The 18131-nt window shown below is 45.1% G+C and overlaps 1 protein-coding gene across 1 annotated transcript in view; it reads left to right on the forward strand.

The window, feature by feature from the left end:
• CNTNAP2 (contactin associated protein 2) overlaps positions 1 to 18131 on the forward strand; it is a 1529860-nt gene that overhangs the window by 1102845 nt on the left and 408884 nt on the right. Inside the window, exon 14 of the mRNA XM_055129775.1 lies at positions 2529 to 2685. Coding sequence (XP_054985750.1) covers positions 2529 to 2685 — 157 coding nt within the window. The remainder of the gene's footprint in view (positions 1 to 2528; positions 2686 to 18131) is intronic.

The raw sequence follows: 18131 nt of genomic DNA on the forward strand, positions 1-18131 counted from the left end.
TGCTCACGCACAGACTCTGGGGCCAGTGCAGTCAGAGAGAGTGGCGGTGTCGTCATGGCGAGATTTTAACACCCCCTGGTTTCATGTGGCCCCTTCCCTTCGATGCTGCTCTCTTCCCAGCTGCCAGGAGACACACTTCCCGGCACCCCGTTTCATCCCTTGTATTCCTTCCTCTGACTTGTTCCAACCATGCACCTGAACTTCTCTCCACAAAGTCTCTGTGACCTTCTAGCTGTAAAATGAAAAGAAAATCTTTAAATCTTCATCTTAATGGACTTTGCTATGAAATCTGACAGCCTGACCACACTGCTTTTCCTGGAAATCTTTCCTCATCTTTCCTCCATCACCCTTTCTTTCTGCTCTCTAAATAAAGTTATCTAAAATAACTCAGCAGCATCTCTCCCATAACCAGTTGCCTGGTCTGTATATCAAAATCATCTCCCCTCTTCCACATTTCCCAAACTTCTCCTCTTCCTACCTTTTTACCTCCGAAATATATATATATATCACCATCTTCTTACAAACCTAAGACTCATGCACAACATTTGCTCTCCATCTTCTTTCCCTCTCTCCTACCTGAGGCCAAACTTGCTGGTCACCTTCCTGAATCTCTTCCCTTCTGTTTCATTACTTCCCACTGCTGTTGTATTACTTCTCTCCTCTGAGCACATAGGATCGTCACATCTAGTCCCCTGGTCTCGTCTCCCGAGAAATCTTTCATTTCACTCTAGTGTTTCTAATGCACAAATTGATCATGATAATTCCCTATTTTAGCCTTGTCATGAGTCCTCATTACTTTCAACCTTCTTCAATGGGGGGTGCATGTGGAATACAAACCCTGAGGAGAATAAAATGAGTGCATGACCCTAGATCAATAGCACAGGTACTTGCCTTGCCTGCAGCTGACCCTCATTTGACCCTGGGCACCACTCATGACCCTGTGAGCACAGCCAGGGGTCACTCAGGATCTCAGAGTCAGGAATAGTCCCTAAGCTCTGTGGGGTATGAACTGGACACCCGCATCGCGCACCCCCCCCCCCGCCCTTCCACAAAAGAATAAACTAATGAGATTGGAAAGATAGTAGCTAACCTAGGTTAGACTCTAGCACCAACATTGTCTCCCGGGCACAGACCGGAATGGTCCCAGAGCACAGAGCCAGGAGTAAATCCAAAGCACAGCTGGGCACGACCCAGAAACCAAAAGTAAAGTAAACTAAAGTCAAATAACTTCATTTGGGGGACAAGATGTTCTGATATGCACCTGAGTTAGTTTCTGCTGCCAGCCACTACCCCTCCATATGTTTTCCAGATATTTTCCATAAAGAACTAGGTTACCTTCCTGTCCCCCCAGCCTGCTTCCACCCTTATTCACCACCGGCCAAATAACAGAGGAAAGAAGTTTGTAAAAGCAGCGTCGTCCAAGGCCAGGAGATAGAATATCAAGCTTCCAGTTTGGTTTCTAACCTGCCGTGTGGTTGAAAGGACCCCTTGACCTGCTGGGGCCTAATTTTGTCCTCAGTGCAATAAAGAGATCATTTTCAGGCAGCGTGGAAGTTCTGTGGTGCCCCAGTGCTCTGGGAGCACCAGGAGTATCATGCCTCGGCAGATACGGCTCATGGTGCACTTCACTGTCCATCACACAGTTGCCGCCTGTGCTGTGTGTCTGCATTGCGGGTGGACCCCACATGCGAACATAATACTTTAGAGAATAGACTCCAAGATCCCAGGAGCTTGCACCAAAAGCTTCCAAGAAAAGGGTGTGGATCCCAGAGGGAAATCAGGAGCTGACCATTCCCAGGGATGCCTTTTTAAAAATGGAATTAATTAATAAGAGCCGTGATTGCTTGGGTTATTGGGAGAGAAGTCTCAGGCTTGCAATATTCCAACACCAAACCTGCCACTAACATCAGCTTCCCCCCCTCACCAGGGTTACTGTGCTCCCCCTCCCCATCTGACCCCCCCCCGACCCCCGACTGCCACCCTAATGGGCACATTTCAAAATTCCACGGTGGTAATGATAGCACAGCGCATAGGGTGTTTGCCTTGCACGCGGCCGACCTGGGTTCGATTCCTCCGTCCCTCTCGGAGAGCCCAGCAAGCTGCCGAGAGTATCCCACCCACACGGCAGAGCCTGGCAAGCTACCACTGGCGTATTCAATATACCAAAAACAGTAACAAGTCTCACAATGGAGACGTTACTGGTGCCCACTAGAGCAAATTGATGAACAATGGGACCATAGTGCTACAGTGCTACAGTTTAGATCCCATGGCTGCAGTGCCGTCGAGTTTGTCTTGGGATACATAATTCTTCTGCTCTTCCATATCCCGTACACAGCGAGGCCCCTGAAGCCGGTTCCCGCCCTGATGTCTTGATTCAGTTTTCTGAGCGTCAACGTAACTCTGCTCCAGAGAAGGGATGCGGGTGTCCAGTCTGGCCGGGACAGTGCCCCGTGGGGGTCCGTGGTGCGTGCGAACTTGCTATGCCTCAGCCCTGCACCCACCTAACCACGACGCCCCTTTCCTTGCAGACGGGAGCCCCTACACCTGGTGGGTCGGCAAGGCCAACGAGAAGCACTACTACTGGGGCGGTTCCGCGCCCGGGATCCAGAAGTGCGCCTGCGGCATCGAGCGTAACTGCACCGACCCCAGATATTACTGCAACTGTGACGCCGACTACAAGCAGTGGTGAGTGTGGTGTCGGGGGTGAGGGGGGCGGGGAGGGAGGAGCAGGTAGAGGGGAGAAGAAGCTGGGAAGGACCGTGCTGAAATGGTCAAATAATAGGCTGCAAAGGCTGGGAAGGAACCCGGGTGACCAGTGCTGGGGACATTGTGACAAATACAAAAGTGCAGAGAAAGAGGTGAGCCCCGGGAGGGCGTCGACGCCTCCCTGATGTGTTCATATTTTATTCATAGAAATCCGAAGCCAGGTAGTAAACAGCGATTTGCATTATAAACTGCGCGGGCAACAATAGAGGGATGGATGCCGGCAGGATGGGGGCCGGGCAGGGTGCGGGGGACCACGGGCAGGCGCGTGTTTGGCTGAGGGGAACAGGCTCTCCTCCCGGGGAGCTTCTGCCTCCTACTCTGTTTGCTTTGAGGAGCTGGACAAGGGAAGAAAAATGGAAGAGGGGAAAAAAAAAAGACAAGGAGAAGAATACTCCTCCACACTTCCCTTCAGCCAGTGCTCACACGCCTGCTTTGCTCCCCTGCCTTGAACTGTTTCTAATGCTGATACCAATCACTCCACAAAAGATCTATTTTGGGTTGCTTTGCATCTCTCTGCTGGCTTTTGCCCTGCTTCACAGGGACTGGCTGAGCCCGTATCAGTCAAAGATAAAATCAGCTTCTTTCCGGGAATGGCTGGGGGGAGGGATCATGGCTCCAGAAGTTGAGGATGGAGCAAAGTAAAGCCCCCCGTATGTGTCTTGCCAGAAGCTAAGTCCTGCCTTAGATCTCAAGCATTTAGACGCCTGGAACGACTCGCAGTGCTCCGGTCCTGCCTCTGGGTGGCAGCAGAGAGCAAGCCCGGGGTTTCCATGGGGACCGCCCCGTTGCCACCAGTCGACCCATCCTATTTAGCACAACCCTGTCACTTGACTCTCAGAAATAGTTTTCTGCTAACTGGCAGAAGGAAGCTCCATTGTCAGTTGTCATTCCGAAAAATACATGGTGAGTTCTGCCTTGAAAACTGTCTGAGAAGCCAGCACAACCTCACGTGGAAACCCAGAGGGGTGCTCGGGCTGGTAAGAAACGTTGGAACATTTCTTTGCCTCTGAAGCCACTTGTAAGAAGGTACCTGAGTTCAGCTCCGTGGTGGCAGATGTGTTCAGACATCAGATGTGGTGCACTTGTCCCAACTCTTGGTGTCTCGGGAGCTCAGATACTGCCCATAACTCCATCCCTTTCACCTGAAGAGCCCCTAAGACAGCCTCGCCCCTCTGCTTCTGTAAAACTTGTCTCTTGCATCGTTGGAAAGGCACTCGATTTTGTGCAAACAGAAAAATGTGATGTTTATAGTCAATAGCTAAAATGATCTTCCCTATAATAGCACAATTCTGAGGTATCAAATTGGTCTTTGAATCCATCAGTACCTGAAAACATCCCGGCTCTGAGGAGGCTTACAGTGTTTGGGGAGAAATTGCATCTATTTGACGGAGGGTGCCCCCGTTCTCAGGAGTAGCAGGGAAAGAGCCGGGCTCAGCTTCTGGATGCCTTACCCCAGGCCCAGACCTCACACTTTAAGGCGAGGCTTTGCAGCTACTCAGGAATTGAGATCCAAATCACAGGAGAAATATGTTTTTTTTCTCCATAGATCTGAATTCCAGGAAACTCACATTTATGCTTTGAAGCTTTGTTTGCTTAATAAAATAAATCTCAATTGGCCCTTCTACGTGAAAATTAAATAGAATGTGAGAGCCTTCTGCAAAGCGTGCTGTAGAGTCCTTCGTGGTCCGTAATTGCATAATTCTCGCTGCAATTCCTGGTGATTCCAAATGAGTCTTAGGAAATGAAAACAGACTGGGAGGCAGGTCTCGTCAGCTGTGCTGTGGGTCTCGGTGACATTTCGGCCCGCTGCATGGCAGGCTTACAGAACAGATGCCACTGGGGAAGCTTGTGAACCAGGGATCAGCAAGAAAAGAGATGGTCCAGGCACCCCCAACCCCCAACCCGCCAGCGCCTCAGCAGTTTGAACAGGCTGCTGACTGAATGAGAGCACCCAGGGTGTGGATTCCGGCAACCTCTGCTCCTTTCATTCCCCAGAGGGGCAGGAGAGTGACTTCTCGGAGGGAAGAGAAGATACTGAACAGTTATCAGGGATATCCTTTCACTGACTTTCAACGATCAGTTCCTGTCCAAAGTGAATATTTAAATATTCTTTTAAAGAAAAACTAGATAGAAGAATAATTTACAACAATGTAAGCCTGTCCCTACCCCTGGTTCTGTAGTCCCGGTACTGGAAATAGTCTCTAGAAGAATGGAAAAATTTTCCTTCTCATTTCACTGTGACTATCCATGCCAGGGACTGGAGCGATGGCACAGCAGGTAGGCGTTTGCCTTGCATGCAGCCAACCTGGGTTTAATTCCTCCATCCCTCTGGGACAGCTAGCAAGCTACCGAGAGTATCCCGCCTTATGGGAGAGACTGGCAAGCTACCTGTGGCGTATTCGATATGCCAAATATAGTAACGATAGGTCTCATTCCCCTGACCCTGAAAGAACCTCCAATCATCCAATCATTGGGAAAGATGAGTAAGGAGAGGCTGCTAAAATCTCAGGGCTGGGAAGATTAGAGACATTACTAGTGCCTGCTCAAGTAAATGGACAAACAGTGATGACAGCGATGCAGTGATACAGTGATTTATTTCTATCAGGAAGGTTCCTCAGGGCTGAAGAAATAGTACAGCGAGTAAACACTTCCTTCACACACAACTGACCCAGGTTCATCTCCCAGCACCACATATGGTCACGTGAGCATAAAGCAGAAGTCAACCCTTAGCACAACCTGACCCTACCACCCTCCACCCCAAAAAGGAGGGCACTCACATGAGCAGCCCTAGTCTCAGTTGTGAGTAAAATATTCTTCTGGCTTCTAAATGAACCAACCATTCATGCACAGATTAGTGTTTACAAAACGCAAGATGTTAGCATGGCTACTTTCCATTTTTACATGCAAAAGGAGATGCCCTTAGGGTCAGTGAGGGGGTCATCCTTCCATTAAGTAAAATTCTGTTTGAGACGAAAAGAAGGAAGCTCTTTGCTTTAGCCCTGTTCGGTCCTGAAGCACATTTCTCTATCAGAGTGGTGCCAGGGCAGATTTCCCGAAGCTCACAGCCCCGTGCCTGTCACTCCCTACACTTACCCTACTGACACTTAGGGCTCAGAGCTCCTCTGTGGTTACGCAGCTTTTGAAGCATGATGCATGATTCTCCGTGGATGGGCCGGGCTTGGAGCTAACGCGACAGCTTCTGCCGTCTGCACTGGGAAGTTCACTGGCACCCTGAGCTGGCGATCGTCAGCGTGTTGGCAAGGTTCATCTCAGGTCGGCGCTGGGGACACGGACACAGAGAAACCCCAAGAGGGACAGTCCAACTGTCTCTTCTGGTTTTCAGAAGAAGCATGAAAATGATCTATGCTCCTCTGCCACGGGGGTGTTTTGGTGCCAACTCACTTGGCACAGCCTGGCCCCCTGCTGTCACCTCCTGGATTGTGTCCTGACAGAAAGGTAATTGGGCAGCAGAGAAGATGTCAGCTCAGTGTCGATACAGTTTGACCAGCGGCCCCTAAATAATATTGATGACAGGAGAGAGGGGGGGGGAGAGGGAGAGAGAGAGAGAGGGAAGGAGAGAGAGAGGGCTAATCAGCTGTGAGCCTGTCAAGTCTTCAGAGCCTGCTGTGGCTTCCCAAAATAGATTGACCCTGCCAAGAGAATGCTAAATGGACTTGAACCCAGTAGAGTATCTAGTGATCTTGAGAACAACTGAACTGCAGTTCAAGTGAGCTTCATGAGAAAACACAGTTCCTCTCCCCAATGGCTTTGAAATGAAAGAGATCTATTTTCTGGGGGGAGGGGTTGAGTTCCCCTAGAAATCAGTTATAAATCAGTGCCAAAGAGATAGTGAAGTAAGATACTAGTTTTGCATGCAGCCAATCCCAGTTTGATCTCTGACACTCTGTTTGGTCCTTCAGCCCTACCAGGAGTGATTCCTGAGCACAGAGCCAGGAGTAAGCCCTAGTATAGTCCCAAACACAAATAACTATTGTTATTATTATTATATTAAATTATTATTATTATTATTATAGCACTGTTATCCTATTGTTCATCAAATTGTTCGGACAGGCACCAGTAACGTCTCCATTGTAAGACTTGTTACTGTTTGGGGAATATCAAATACGCCACAGGTAGCTTGCCAGGCTCTGCCATGCGGGCGAGATACTCTTGGTAGCTTGCTGGACTCTCCGAGAGGGACGGAGAAATCGAACCTGGGTCGGCCACATGCAAGGCAAACACCCTACCTTCTGTGCTATCACTCCAGTAATAATAATAAAGTCATGAAAATAAAAAGATCGAATTAAAAGATACACTATCACATATAATGCAGAGTGCTGAGGAAGTGGTTGAGGAACACGTTAGAATCGTGAATGGAGGGTAACTGCCACCCAAGCTGGGACTTGCTCTAAGCCCCACTGAAGATTCAAACCCCGACACTGAAATTCGTCCTCGTGTTTTCCCAGCCGTGCCAACCCCCTCCCAGGCCCTGTGGAAACACCCTTTCCCTTTGTTCTAAATCTAAGTTCTAAATAGTCTTGCAGTGATCTTTCAAGATCAATCCAAGCCCTAGACGTTTCCTTCATCCGACCACTCTATCCTTATAACTGTCATGATCACTGTCTGGTTTCAGACAAATTAGATTGAAAATTATTGATCGTCAGCCCTGCCAAGGCAGCAGGGCTGGTCATGCCCAGATCTTGCAAATGCTCGGAGTTTCACGGCCAGCAGGCTGGGAACCTTGGCTGGCGACTTAGGTTATGCTACATACAGTAAAGAGAAAACAATAAGTGAAGGGGCGTCGTCCAGACGAAAGTTCAATTCCCTTTTGTGTTGAGGGAGACAGTGCTCCTTCCCAGTCGGTCCCAGCGTTCTCGGGGCTGACCACATCCTCGGGGGCTACGACTCCCTCAACCCCCACTGCCTCACTTTAGGTGGAAGAAAGAAGGGGGGAAAGAAAGCCTGACTTCCCCTCCAGAAACTGCCTACATACCGTTTGCATTTAATGAGCTAGGAGTCAGCCACACCATCGCAGCAGCTGAGGACGAAAAAGAGAAAGCCTGGTTTCCTTCACCTTGGACTGGGCGTGAAGGGCACTGGAGGACATAACTCACAGTTTCTGTCCCCGCAGTTAATTCTTCCAAAGGGCCCCATTAATGTCCTGTTATTACCTTCCCACCCGCCCTGGTGCCATCGTGATCCGAGTCAACTGCCTTCAGTTACGATTCTCCTCTCCGACGTCTCAGTTTGACCTCCAGGACCCCTGCGTCCATTCTGAGAATGCTGAGCTTTTGCCCTACTGGCCCTCCTACCCGCACCCCAAATCGCCCACCCCACACCTGCCAATCAAACATCGCAGACCTCTGAGAACACCTAGCATTCTTCCTCCGACAGGAAAGGAGCCCTCTCCTGCCCCCAAACTCACCTCACCTTCGCCCCTATCTTCAAAGTCTAGTAAAATCTCTCAGCATCCCAAGCTTGTTTAGTTTACAGCCCTTTTAAAAAAAAATCACTTGGGACTGGAGCGATAGTACGGCAGGTAGGGTGTTTGCTTTGCACACAGCCGACCCGGGTTCGATTCCCAGCATCCCATAGGGTCCCCTAAGCGCTGCCAGGAGTAATTCCTGAGTGCAGAGCCAGGAGTAATTCCTGTGCATTGCTGGGTGTGACTGAAAAAGCCAATAAGAAAAATAATCACTTAACTGTCTCCTGGAATCTACCTTCTCTAAGCAACCAGAAAGTCTCCTGAATTCCCCCCAGGCTACCCCCACCTCCCCAACCCTGGATCCTTCCAGCCCACCCCAGGGACCCATGTCACCCGCTTTGGGGGAACACTGCAAAGCTTATTTCTTGGCTCAAAAAAAAATCGGTGTCTTTTGCTGTTATTTTGTGTCCTACCTGTAATTCTTGCCTATGTATCTGTCTTCTCTGCCAAACTGTAAGAATGAGAAGGCCAAATTCCCAACCTCATTTGTGCGGGTCAGCCTGGGTTTTCCGTAGCTCTTAGCAGCTACTTCATAACTTTTTGCCCTTTGAAAGCACTTTACAGATGTCCATTCTTTTTTTTTTTCAGTTTGTCATTTTTCTTTTGCCCTGAATCATAAATACAAATCAAGAGACACACTTTCCTACCAAACGTTGCAGGATTTTTTTTATTATGGGAGCAAAAATTAGGAAGCTCTTTGGTACTAGAAGTAAGGCTTTTAACATGTCTTCAAGATAGTTGTGTAGTGCTAAAAATGTTTATACTAATATGTGTATACTCTCATGCACATATGTGTAGTTATGGTAAATATACACATATGAAATGCACAATGAGTTTTGTTAATTTGGGGTTGCATATTTATTGTGTCAGATAAATTTAATGTCTGGGATTACCATGAAATACACTATTTGATATTCAGTCAGAAAAGTAATTTAAGGTAAAACACAAATTCGGGATCATGGAGAATAGTCCATTTCTGTCTGCTCGGTGAGCCCCCGAGAAGGGTGTGCCTTTACTCTAAATTGGTGTGGTAGCAGCTAATGAGGCCCAAAATTACTCAGATGCTAATCCTGTGAAGGTTTTGCCTTACCTGGCAGAGGGGATTTTTCAGGTATGATTAAAGTCACAAGGCTAAATATAAGAGAATCCTGGGTGATCAGCATGAACCCAATCTAATTATGAGTCTAAACGTGAAGAGCTTTTTCCAACTGGGGCCAGAAAGAAATGTGCTAACAGCAGAATTAGGGAGATCTTTCCTTATGCCTTTGAATATGAGGAACAGTTTCAGGAACCAAGATGTGTCGGCATTCCCCAGAGGGTGCCAAAGGGGAGGCGAAGGATTCTCCCATAGGAGTTCCAGAAGGACACCCCAGCTCTGATGTCTTGATTGCAGCCCGATCAGACGTGCATTGAATTAATTTCAGCAGGAGATGGGAAGCAGGGGAGGGGAAGAGCAACCTGGCTGTGCTCAGGATTAATCCTGGCTTTATGTTCAGGGAAAGCTTCTAGAAGAGCACAGGAATTACCCCTGAGATGTACTCAGGGTGTAAGGGATCACATGGTGGTCACTGCACGCAAAAAGTGCCTTACCCCCTGGACTATCTCTCCAGCCCCTGGTGTTAGAATTCCAATTAAACAAACTTGAAGGGGCTGGAGCCATAGCACAGCAGGTAGGGCGTTTGCCTTGCACACGGCCAACTCAGGTTCAATTCCCAGCATCCCATAGGATCCCCTGAGCACCGCCAGGGGTGATTCCTGAGCACAGAGCCAGGAGTAACCCCCTGTGCATCGCCGGGTGTGACCCCCCCAAAAAAAACAAACAAGCTTGAAGATTATGGCTTTGTGTTGTTTTAAGGATCTTACTTTATGCCATTTGTTTTGGAAGAAAAACGTAGTAATTCTGTTTTCTATTATGATGATGGCAAAGATTCCACAAAGCTTTTTAGCTATCTTCTTGAAAAGGAAATGGGTTTGCATTGGCAGTTCCTGGGACTTACTCCTGGTTCTGCACACAGGGATCACTCCCGAAGGTGCTCTGGGGACGGTATATATTGTCAGGGATAGAAATAGGGCCAGCCATGAGTAAGTGCCTTAACCCCTTTACTGTTACTCCAGCTCCTCTCTCTGCCTCTCTGTGTGTGTGTGTGTGTGTGTCTCTGTGTCTCTGTCTCTGTCTCTCTCTGTCTCTCTGCCTCTCTGTCTCTGTCTCTCTCTGTCTCTCTCTCTCTGTCTCTCTCTCTCTCTCTCTCTCTCTCACACACACACACACACACACACACACACACACATGCACATACACTCTTGACTTACAGAATCACTCTCTGGATAACTTTCAAAGAAAAAACACGAGAGTAACCCTGTGGCTGGAATCCTGTTTCCCTGCTGTGGGAGAGTTTCAAGCTTTAGGTAGAGAACTGGAGAATTTACCTTCTCTGTCTCTGTCTCTCTGCCTCTCTGTCTCTGTCTCTCTCTGTCTCTCTCTCTGTCTCTCTCTCTCTCTCTCTCTCACACACACACATACACACACACACACACACACACACACATGCACATACACTCTTGACTTACAGAATCACTCTCTGGATAACTTTCAAAGAAAAAACACGAGAGTAACCCTGTGGCTGGAATCCTGTTTCCCTGCTGTGGGAGAGTTTCAAGCTTTAGGTAGAGAACTGGAGAATTTACCTTCTCTGTAGCAACTTCTTGACCAGAGATGACTGGTTTTCTATCCTTGCCTGTGACCAGCTCCCCTCCAAGGAGAGACATATACTGCTGACGCTAAAGATTAAAAATCCTCAAGAATATTCTTTTTTGTGTCTTATCATTCAGCCCATGTTGGACTCCCGGCTGTGTACCCACGTCTGTACCAGACCTATCCATGTGATATTGGAAACATCACCAAAGCAGGGGGTAGCTTTAATGCTGCTGCTTCCTACTCCATTAGATTTATGATTGCAGTCTATATGTATACAGTGGGAAACTAAAACTGCTCTAAGAAAAGGTAAAATTGTAAAGTTGCTGCATGTTGGATGGAACTGGGGACCATCGTGTTCAGTGAGACAGGTCACAGGAAAAAGGACAAACACCAGATCATCTCTCTCAGCTGTGATACGGAGGGAAAGAAAACAAGGTAATAGATAGCAATAAATGATAACAACCTCTTAGAGGTCTTTGACTGCAGAGCTGAGATTTGCAAGTTGTGAGAAAGGGAGGAAGGAAGAAAGGAGAAAGGGAGGAGGCAAAATAAAACTTTCATGAGGACAGGGGTGGAGGGTCTGGCTTGGGCTGTGGTGAAGGCACAATAACCTTGTTCATCAAAACTGTTACAGTTGGGAAAGAGAAATAGTACAGTAAGTGGTTTGCCTTGCACATGCCATATCTGGATTCAATCCCTGGTAGCACATATTGTCCCCTAAACGCTATCAGAAGTGATCCCTGAGCACAGAGCCAGGAGTCATCCCGGAGCACTGCTGAGTGTGGGCCAAAGACCAGAAAAAAATCTATGAAAGTTGACACTATTGCAGTCATGTTACCTAAATTGAATAAAAATTCAATGTTCTAAAGTTGAAAAGTAATGTTTTTCACCTCTGTGACCTGGGGGACTGATTTTCTCTCACTATAAAATGTGGAGTGTTGATTCTAGCATCAAATTAAATAACTTATACTTTAACATATGCCTTATATAGGAACATACACCTTAGAAAAATAATAAGATGCCTTTTTTTTTAAATTCTTGATCCTCATGGCACTTGTAGTCTCACATGCCAAATCCTGCCTCCATCTTTTGCATTTTAATGGACAGAAATGGTTGGATAATGATGACTTTATCCATTTTCTTATTTTGAGCAATTAATGAAGTTAAGAGGATGTTATGAGCTTTAAAGGATTTTCGATTTTAATTGTTCCATTCAATAACATGCCATTAGCCTACCTTCCAGACCACACTTAATCCAGCTTCAATCTGTTATTTGCGACCTATTAAATTCCTCAAAATCCAGACAGTATCAAGCTTGAAAGTCATAAGGTTTCATAGTCAAGGCAAGATCTAAGAATAATAGGCACTATTGTTTTCAGTTATCATCACTCAAGGGTGTTTGTGCTAGTGTATCATCTCTCAGGGAAACTCCCCTAATTTCTAAGGGTCTTGATGCAATAGAGTGGATATTTTTAGAGTGGTTCATTTCACTCATTCATTGAGTTACTCGTTGAGTCTTGATTGTATACTCTGTGCAGGTCCCTGGCCTAAGCACATCATACCTCTACTCTTATTACCACCTGTCTGTCTGAGAATTTCTCTCCTCTCAGCTTCTTCCTCTGTGGAGAGAGAATGATAATATTATCTAGCCATGACTAGAATATTCATACTTTTTATTTAATGTTTATATTGTTTTTCTTAGGCGTCTGTATTTCAGAAGCTTGTAAACCTACTAAAAGGAAGTAACAGGCCATACAAGGTAATGAGGAGGTTTTATCCATCAGTCCTTCCAGAGAGTTCCAGCACAGCTGTAGAATATAAGTATGCGAGGGGATTCGTTGATGAGAGTACATAGCAACTCTAAGAAACAGGACTGGGACTTTAGACAGCATAGTTGGCAAACCAAAGAGAATTTGTAAACCCTTCTAGGGAAAGAAAACCCTCAGGAAAAATATTATTAAGAATAATCCAGCTAAGTCCCAATTAGCCACATAGAAATTATCCCCGTTGTAGACTATCCATGGTATGTATTTCTAGTATGGAAAGAATTATGGTAATCACATTTAATCCCTGTTACATTTTAAATATGCATGCCAATGCAAATGACAACTATTGAGAAGAAGTTGAAGACAAGAGGAAAATAAATTAAGATGTGTGACCCGGGGTGGGATAAATAGGAAGACAATGACACTACACAGCCTGTCTTTCTTGTGAAGATCAACTTTCTCATTTCTAAATGAATGTGTTGGTTTTGTGTTAATTGCATTCCAACGCTGCTGAGAATCCAAGGTCAATATTGGGAGAAATACATCATTGATATTAGCGTGCCAGCTTTTAGGCCAGTGGGTGGGATGGCCACCACGCAGGGCCAGCTCCCCTCCTGCCAACGACCTCTGATTACCTCTTTCTCTTCCATAACCATTCCAAGAGTTTCAGGGACTGTTTCCTGTGAAGCAGGAATTTGTTCTCGGAGAGACTGTGATAACATGTAAACATAGCTTGAATATGTTTTAAGCCTGGGTTGTTTTGCAAAGCATCCCTCTCTCCATCCGTCATCCCACTCTCTGCCTGGGGGTCTTGGTCCCATGTTTGCCACAAGGAGAGCAGACATGTGGGTTGCATGAATCACAGTGTTAAAGCCACAGAAATTAGAGATGAGCACATAAAACCAAGCGTGTTCACAGCATGCAGTGGGAAAGACCTTTACTTTCATAATAGAATGTGAAAGTCATCCATACAATTGTCAAATTTTCTTATAATTTATAACACATACCTTATGTTTCTTAATCCCTTGGTATTTACTTTCTTGGGCTCATTGGAGATTTGATGTTTGCAGACCAGAGATATTACTAGTAGTCAAAATTCAGAGAGAATTAAAATCAAATCTTTTCTACAAGGTAAACCTATCCAATCACCCGTGTTCTGCGTGTAATTGCATTCTTTCCAAGTAAAAATTAAAGTTTGATTGATTGGGATAGAGATAATAGCCCAAGAAAATGTTTTGTATTATTTGTGCCAGAGTTTATCTGGTGAACCTTTTGTATAAGTGTCATAAATGATAACAGGGAAGAAAGATTTATATAACCGAAAATTGAGGACACAGGAGAAATCTGCGTGAGGAAAACAATGGTTTTGAAATATTGATTCAAATTCACGGAAGACAACAATGGAGTTTGGGCACTTCAGAGAGGGTTACTTAGAGCTTTGATGATTTGAAGCTGTGTGAAAACTGTATTTTATCTTTGATTTGAATCATTACTAAACCCATAATTACCTACATAGAATTAAATTACTAATAAATTTTATAATAGCCAATTTTAATTGAAATTCACCTTCAAAGTCAGCAATAATCACAATGGATATTTTTATGGTTTAATATTTAGCACAGAGTGTAGGGCATTTGCCTTGCATGCAGCCAACCCGGGTTTGATTCCCCCGTCCCTCTCAGAGAGCCTGGCAAGCTATCAAGAGTATCCCACCCACACAGCAGAGCCTGGCAAGCTAACCGTGGTATATTCTATATGCCAAAAAAAACAGTAACAAGTCTTACAATGGAGACGTTACTGGTTCCCACTCAAGCAAATCAATGAACAACGGGACAACAGTGCAACAATGCAGTGCTACAGTATTTAATGTAAGGTGATTAGATGATAATGCTGAATAAAAGGTCAGAAGAAATTCCTTCAAAGATAAGCCTGTAGCACTGTAGCACTGTCATCCCCTTGTTCATTGACTTGCTCGAGCAGGCACCAGTAACATCTCCATTTCGAGACTTGTTACTGTTTTTGGCATAAAGAATACAATATGGGTAGCTTGCCAGGCTCTGCCGTGCAAAGATAAGCCTAAATATACATTTATAATATTGTTTAGTTTAGACTGAAAAAAAATAGTAATAATCTCTATTTTGTAGAGATAGAACTTTCATTTTTTAAAATGTTCTTTGGTTTTTGAAGTTCATTTTTTATTAAGGTTCCATGATATACAAAGTTATTCACAGTTGAGTTTTAGGCATAGGAATATTCCAGCACCAATCCCATCACCAGTGTAAACTTTCCTTCACTAATGCCCCCAGCCTACCCCCTTGGCAGGCACATGTTTAACTTTGGTTGTTGTAGTTTGGATCTCCTGCTTTCAGTGTTGTCGCTCTGTGGGTTAGTTATATAGACACATCACACCTCTACACCCCAATATGTTCACGGTCCCAGCCCCTGTTACCTTCTCTCCACCTCTTGGCCCCTCGCCTTCTTCCTTTCCATGTCCTTCTTAATTCTATGTTTTAGGGTCAAGGGTGATGTAGGAATCCCCCTTTGGAACCTTGCAGTCCTTCATCTTTTTACAGTTCACAGATGTATTTATTTTATATAGCACATCCAGTATTCTTCCTTCTTCCTCTGACCTATTTCACGTGTGAGACTCCGATTCCATCCAAGTTGCTGTGAATTGCATGGTTTCACTGTTGTGAGGATGAATTTTCTAAGCAAGGACAATGGACAAATAGATGTCCCATCTATTATCCTCCCTCTTACCGCCTCCCATTGGCTGCCGTGGACCTCTGAAGGTCTGGTTAGAACTCTGGTAGAAATCCTGTGGGGGACAGTTCAGAATAAACCCTGTGCTCTGCACATATGCAACAGACAGACCAGGGCAGGTGTCATACATGTGTCATGCCTTATTCAGATAATGAATGTATACTGATGTCTGATAAGTTCTTTTGTGTTAATCCTATAGAGCCACCTAGTTTATCAGCATCTTTTCAGTGGGGCCATTATTAGAAATGAACCAGGGACTTGCACACCTAAAACTTAGAAGTAATGAGGGGCTGTTGGATACAGAGGCAGAGAGCACAGAAGTTGAGCAGTGTAGAGCTTTTCTACCTTAAAGTTCATAGTTTCTGCGTCAAAGTTTCCCCCTTGTGCAGGGGAGTATGACTGATCTTCTGATTTATAGAAGTTCTAGTATTCTTGGACAGGAGTGATAGCACAGTGGGTAGGGTGTTTGCCTTGCACACGGCCAACCCAGATTTGATTTCTCCATCCCTCTTGGAGAGCCTGGCAAGCTACCAAGAGTATCCCGCCCACAGGGCAGAGCCTGACAAGCTCCCCCTGGTGTATTCAATAGGCCAAAAAAAGTAACACCAAGTCTCACAATGGAGACATTACTAGTGCCCGCACGAGCAAATCAATGAACAATGGGATGAAAATGCTACAATGCTAATATTCTTGCCCTTCTGTTCTAACCATGTCATTTATCATGAAAGGAAGGATTTCTCTCAGAATCACATTATCTGTCACCTAATATACTAGGGAAAATCACAGAAGGCCTCTTTTGTTCAGAATTATTTTAGAGTCCATTTCTCTGTTCATTTTTTCATATGATGGTGGTTCTGCTCAGTGGGCTTGCTTAGACATTAAATAGTCTTGCCTGTATGAGACCCCCAAATTCTGAGAGATACCCCCTAACAGTGGCTCTGCCTCATTTGAAGAGCACACTTAGTTTCATCAGACTCTGGGCTTTGAGTCTACTCAGTGTTCAACAACTGAAGTATGCTTGCTGAAAGAACAAGGAAAGAAAACATCAAATTCAGTGACAAGACCTTTCTTGTACTCTTTAGAACATATCAATTCTTTATCATTGCACTTAAATGCTAAACGGGAGGATTTTTATCTTAGTACATTAATTATCAATAATACTTTTATGTTAAAGGCAGGTCTTGTATTAGGGAGAGCAAAATAAAATGAAAAGATCATGAACGGAGGCACACAGACCCCATCCTATAGCCAAGATTGTATTTTTACACATGATTTCAGAATCCAGTGGATCTCTATTTGTTACCAGGGTGGGGAGGTTTTGTTACAAGGCTGAACACTCAACCTGAAAGGCATAGAGGGTTAGAACAGAGGAGTTTTGTGTCTGCAGCATCTGGCGATATGATTGCGAAAGAGAATAAACGATGCAACATGGAATGATAAAGGATACCATGGAGAGGGTCTCCTGAAGTTGGTTTTGCTTCATTCAACTATGAAATGACTACATGTTTTCATTTATCTCCACCCTCCCTCATTGTAAGTGTATCATAAATATAAGTGATTCTCCTTTATCTTACCTGCCTTCAACTCCGTCTTCTTGAACAACATAAAAAACAACAGTGCAGCAACACTCTCCCATCCCTTGTCCAAATCAGCTCTCTTCACAAAGCAGATTTTTCAAATCAATCTTTACTGGAGTAACACTGATGTGTAACATTATAACCTGATAAAGGTTTCCGGCACTTTAGTTTTTTTTTTTGTTTATTTCTTTTCTTTATTTCTTTACATTCCATTTATGAGTGAAACAGATGATATTTGCCTTATATGATCCACCTACTCCATTTCTAAGTATTTATCCAAATATATATTTTTTAATTTTTTTATTAGTGAATCACCGTGAGGTACAGTTACAGACTTACAAACTTTTGTGCTTGCATTTCAGTCATACAATGGTCAAGTACCCATCCCTCCACCAGTGCCCATTCTTCACCACCAAGGTCCCAGCATCCCTCCCACCACCCCCACCCCGTCCCCTCCACCCCATCCCGCCTCTGTGGCAGGGCATTCCCTTTCGCTCTCTCTCCCCTTTTGGGTGTTGTGGTTTGCAGTAGAGGTATTGAGTGGCCATCATGTTCGGTCTATAGTTTACTTTCAGCCTGCATCTCCCATCCCGAGCGGGCCCTCCTAGCACCCTTTACTTGGTGCTCCCTTCACTATCTGAGCTGCCTTTTCCCCTAGCATGCGAGGCTGGCTTCTAGGCAGTGGAATAATCCTCCTGGTACTTATCTCTACTATTCTTATCCAAATATATTATTAAAAAACAAAAAATTGTAAAAGACCATCTAGAACTTAGTGGTCATATGACAAGGAAACTCAAAACATACAGAGGTCTTTGAAGACTCTCTATCACTCTCTCTCTTGCTCTCTTGCTCTCTCCCTCTCTCACACTCTCACTCTCTCTTTCTCTCATGTTTTTCTAAATAAAAGTACTTTACTTTTTTTTTAAATAGGATTTTAATTGGACTGGAGCGATAGCACAGTGGGTAGGAAGTTTGCTTTGCACGTGGCTGACCCAGGTTCAATTCCTCCATCCCTCTGGGCGATCCCAGCAAGCTACCTCGAGTATCCTGCCTGTACAGCATACAGCAGGGCCTGGCAA

This window comes from Sorex araneus, chromosome 1 (genome assembly GCF_027595985.1).
Source record: "Sorex araneus isolate mSorAra2 chromosome 1, mSorAra2.pri, whole genome shotgun sequence".
NCBI lineage: Eukaryota > Metazoa > Chordata > Mammalia > Eulipotyphla > Soricidae > Sorex > Sorex araneus.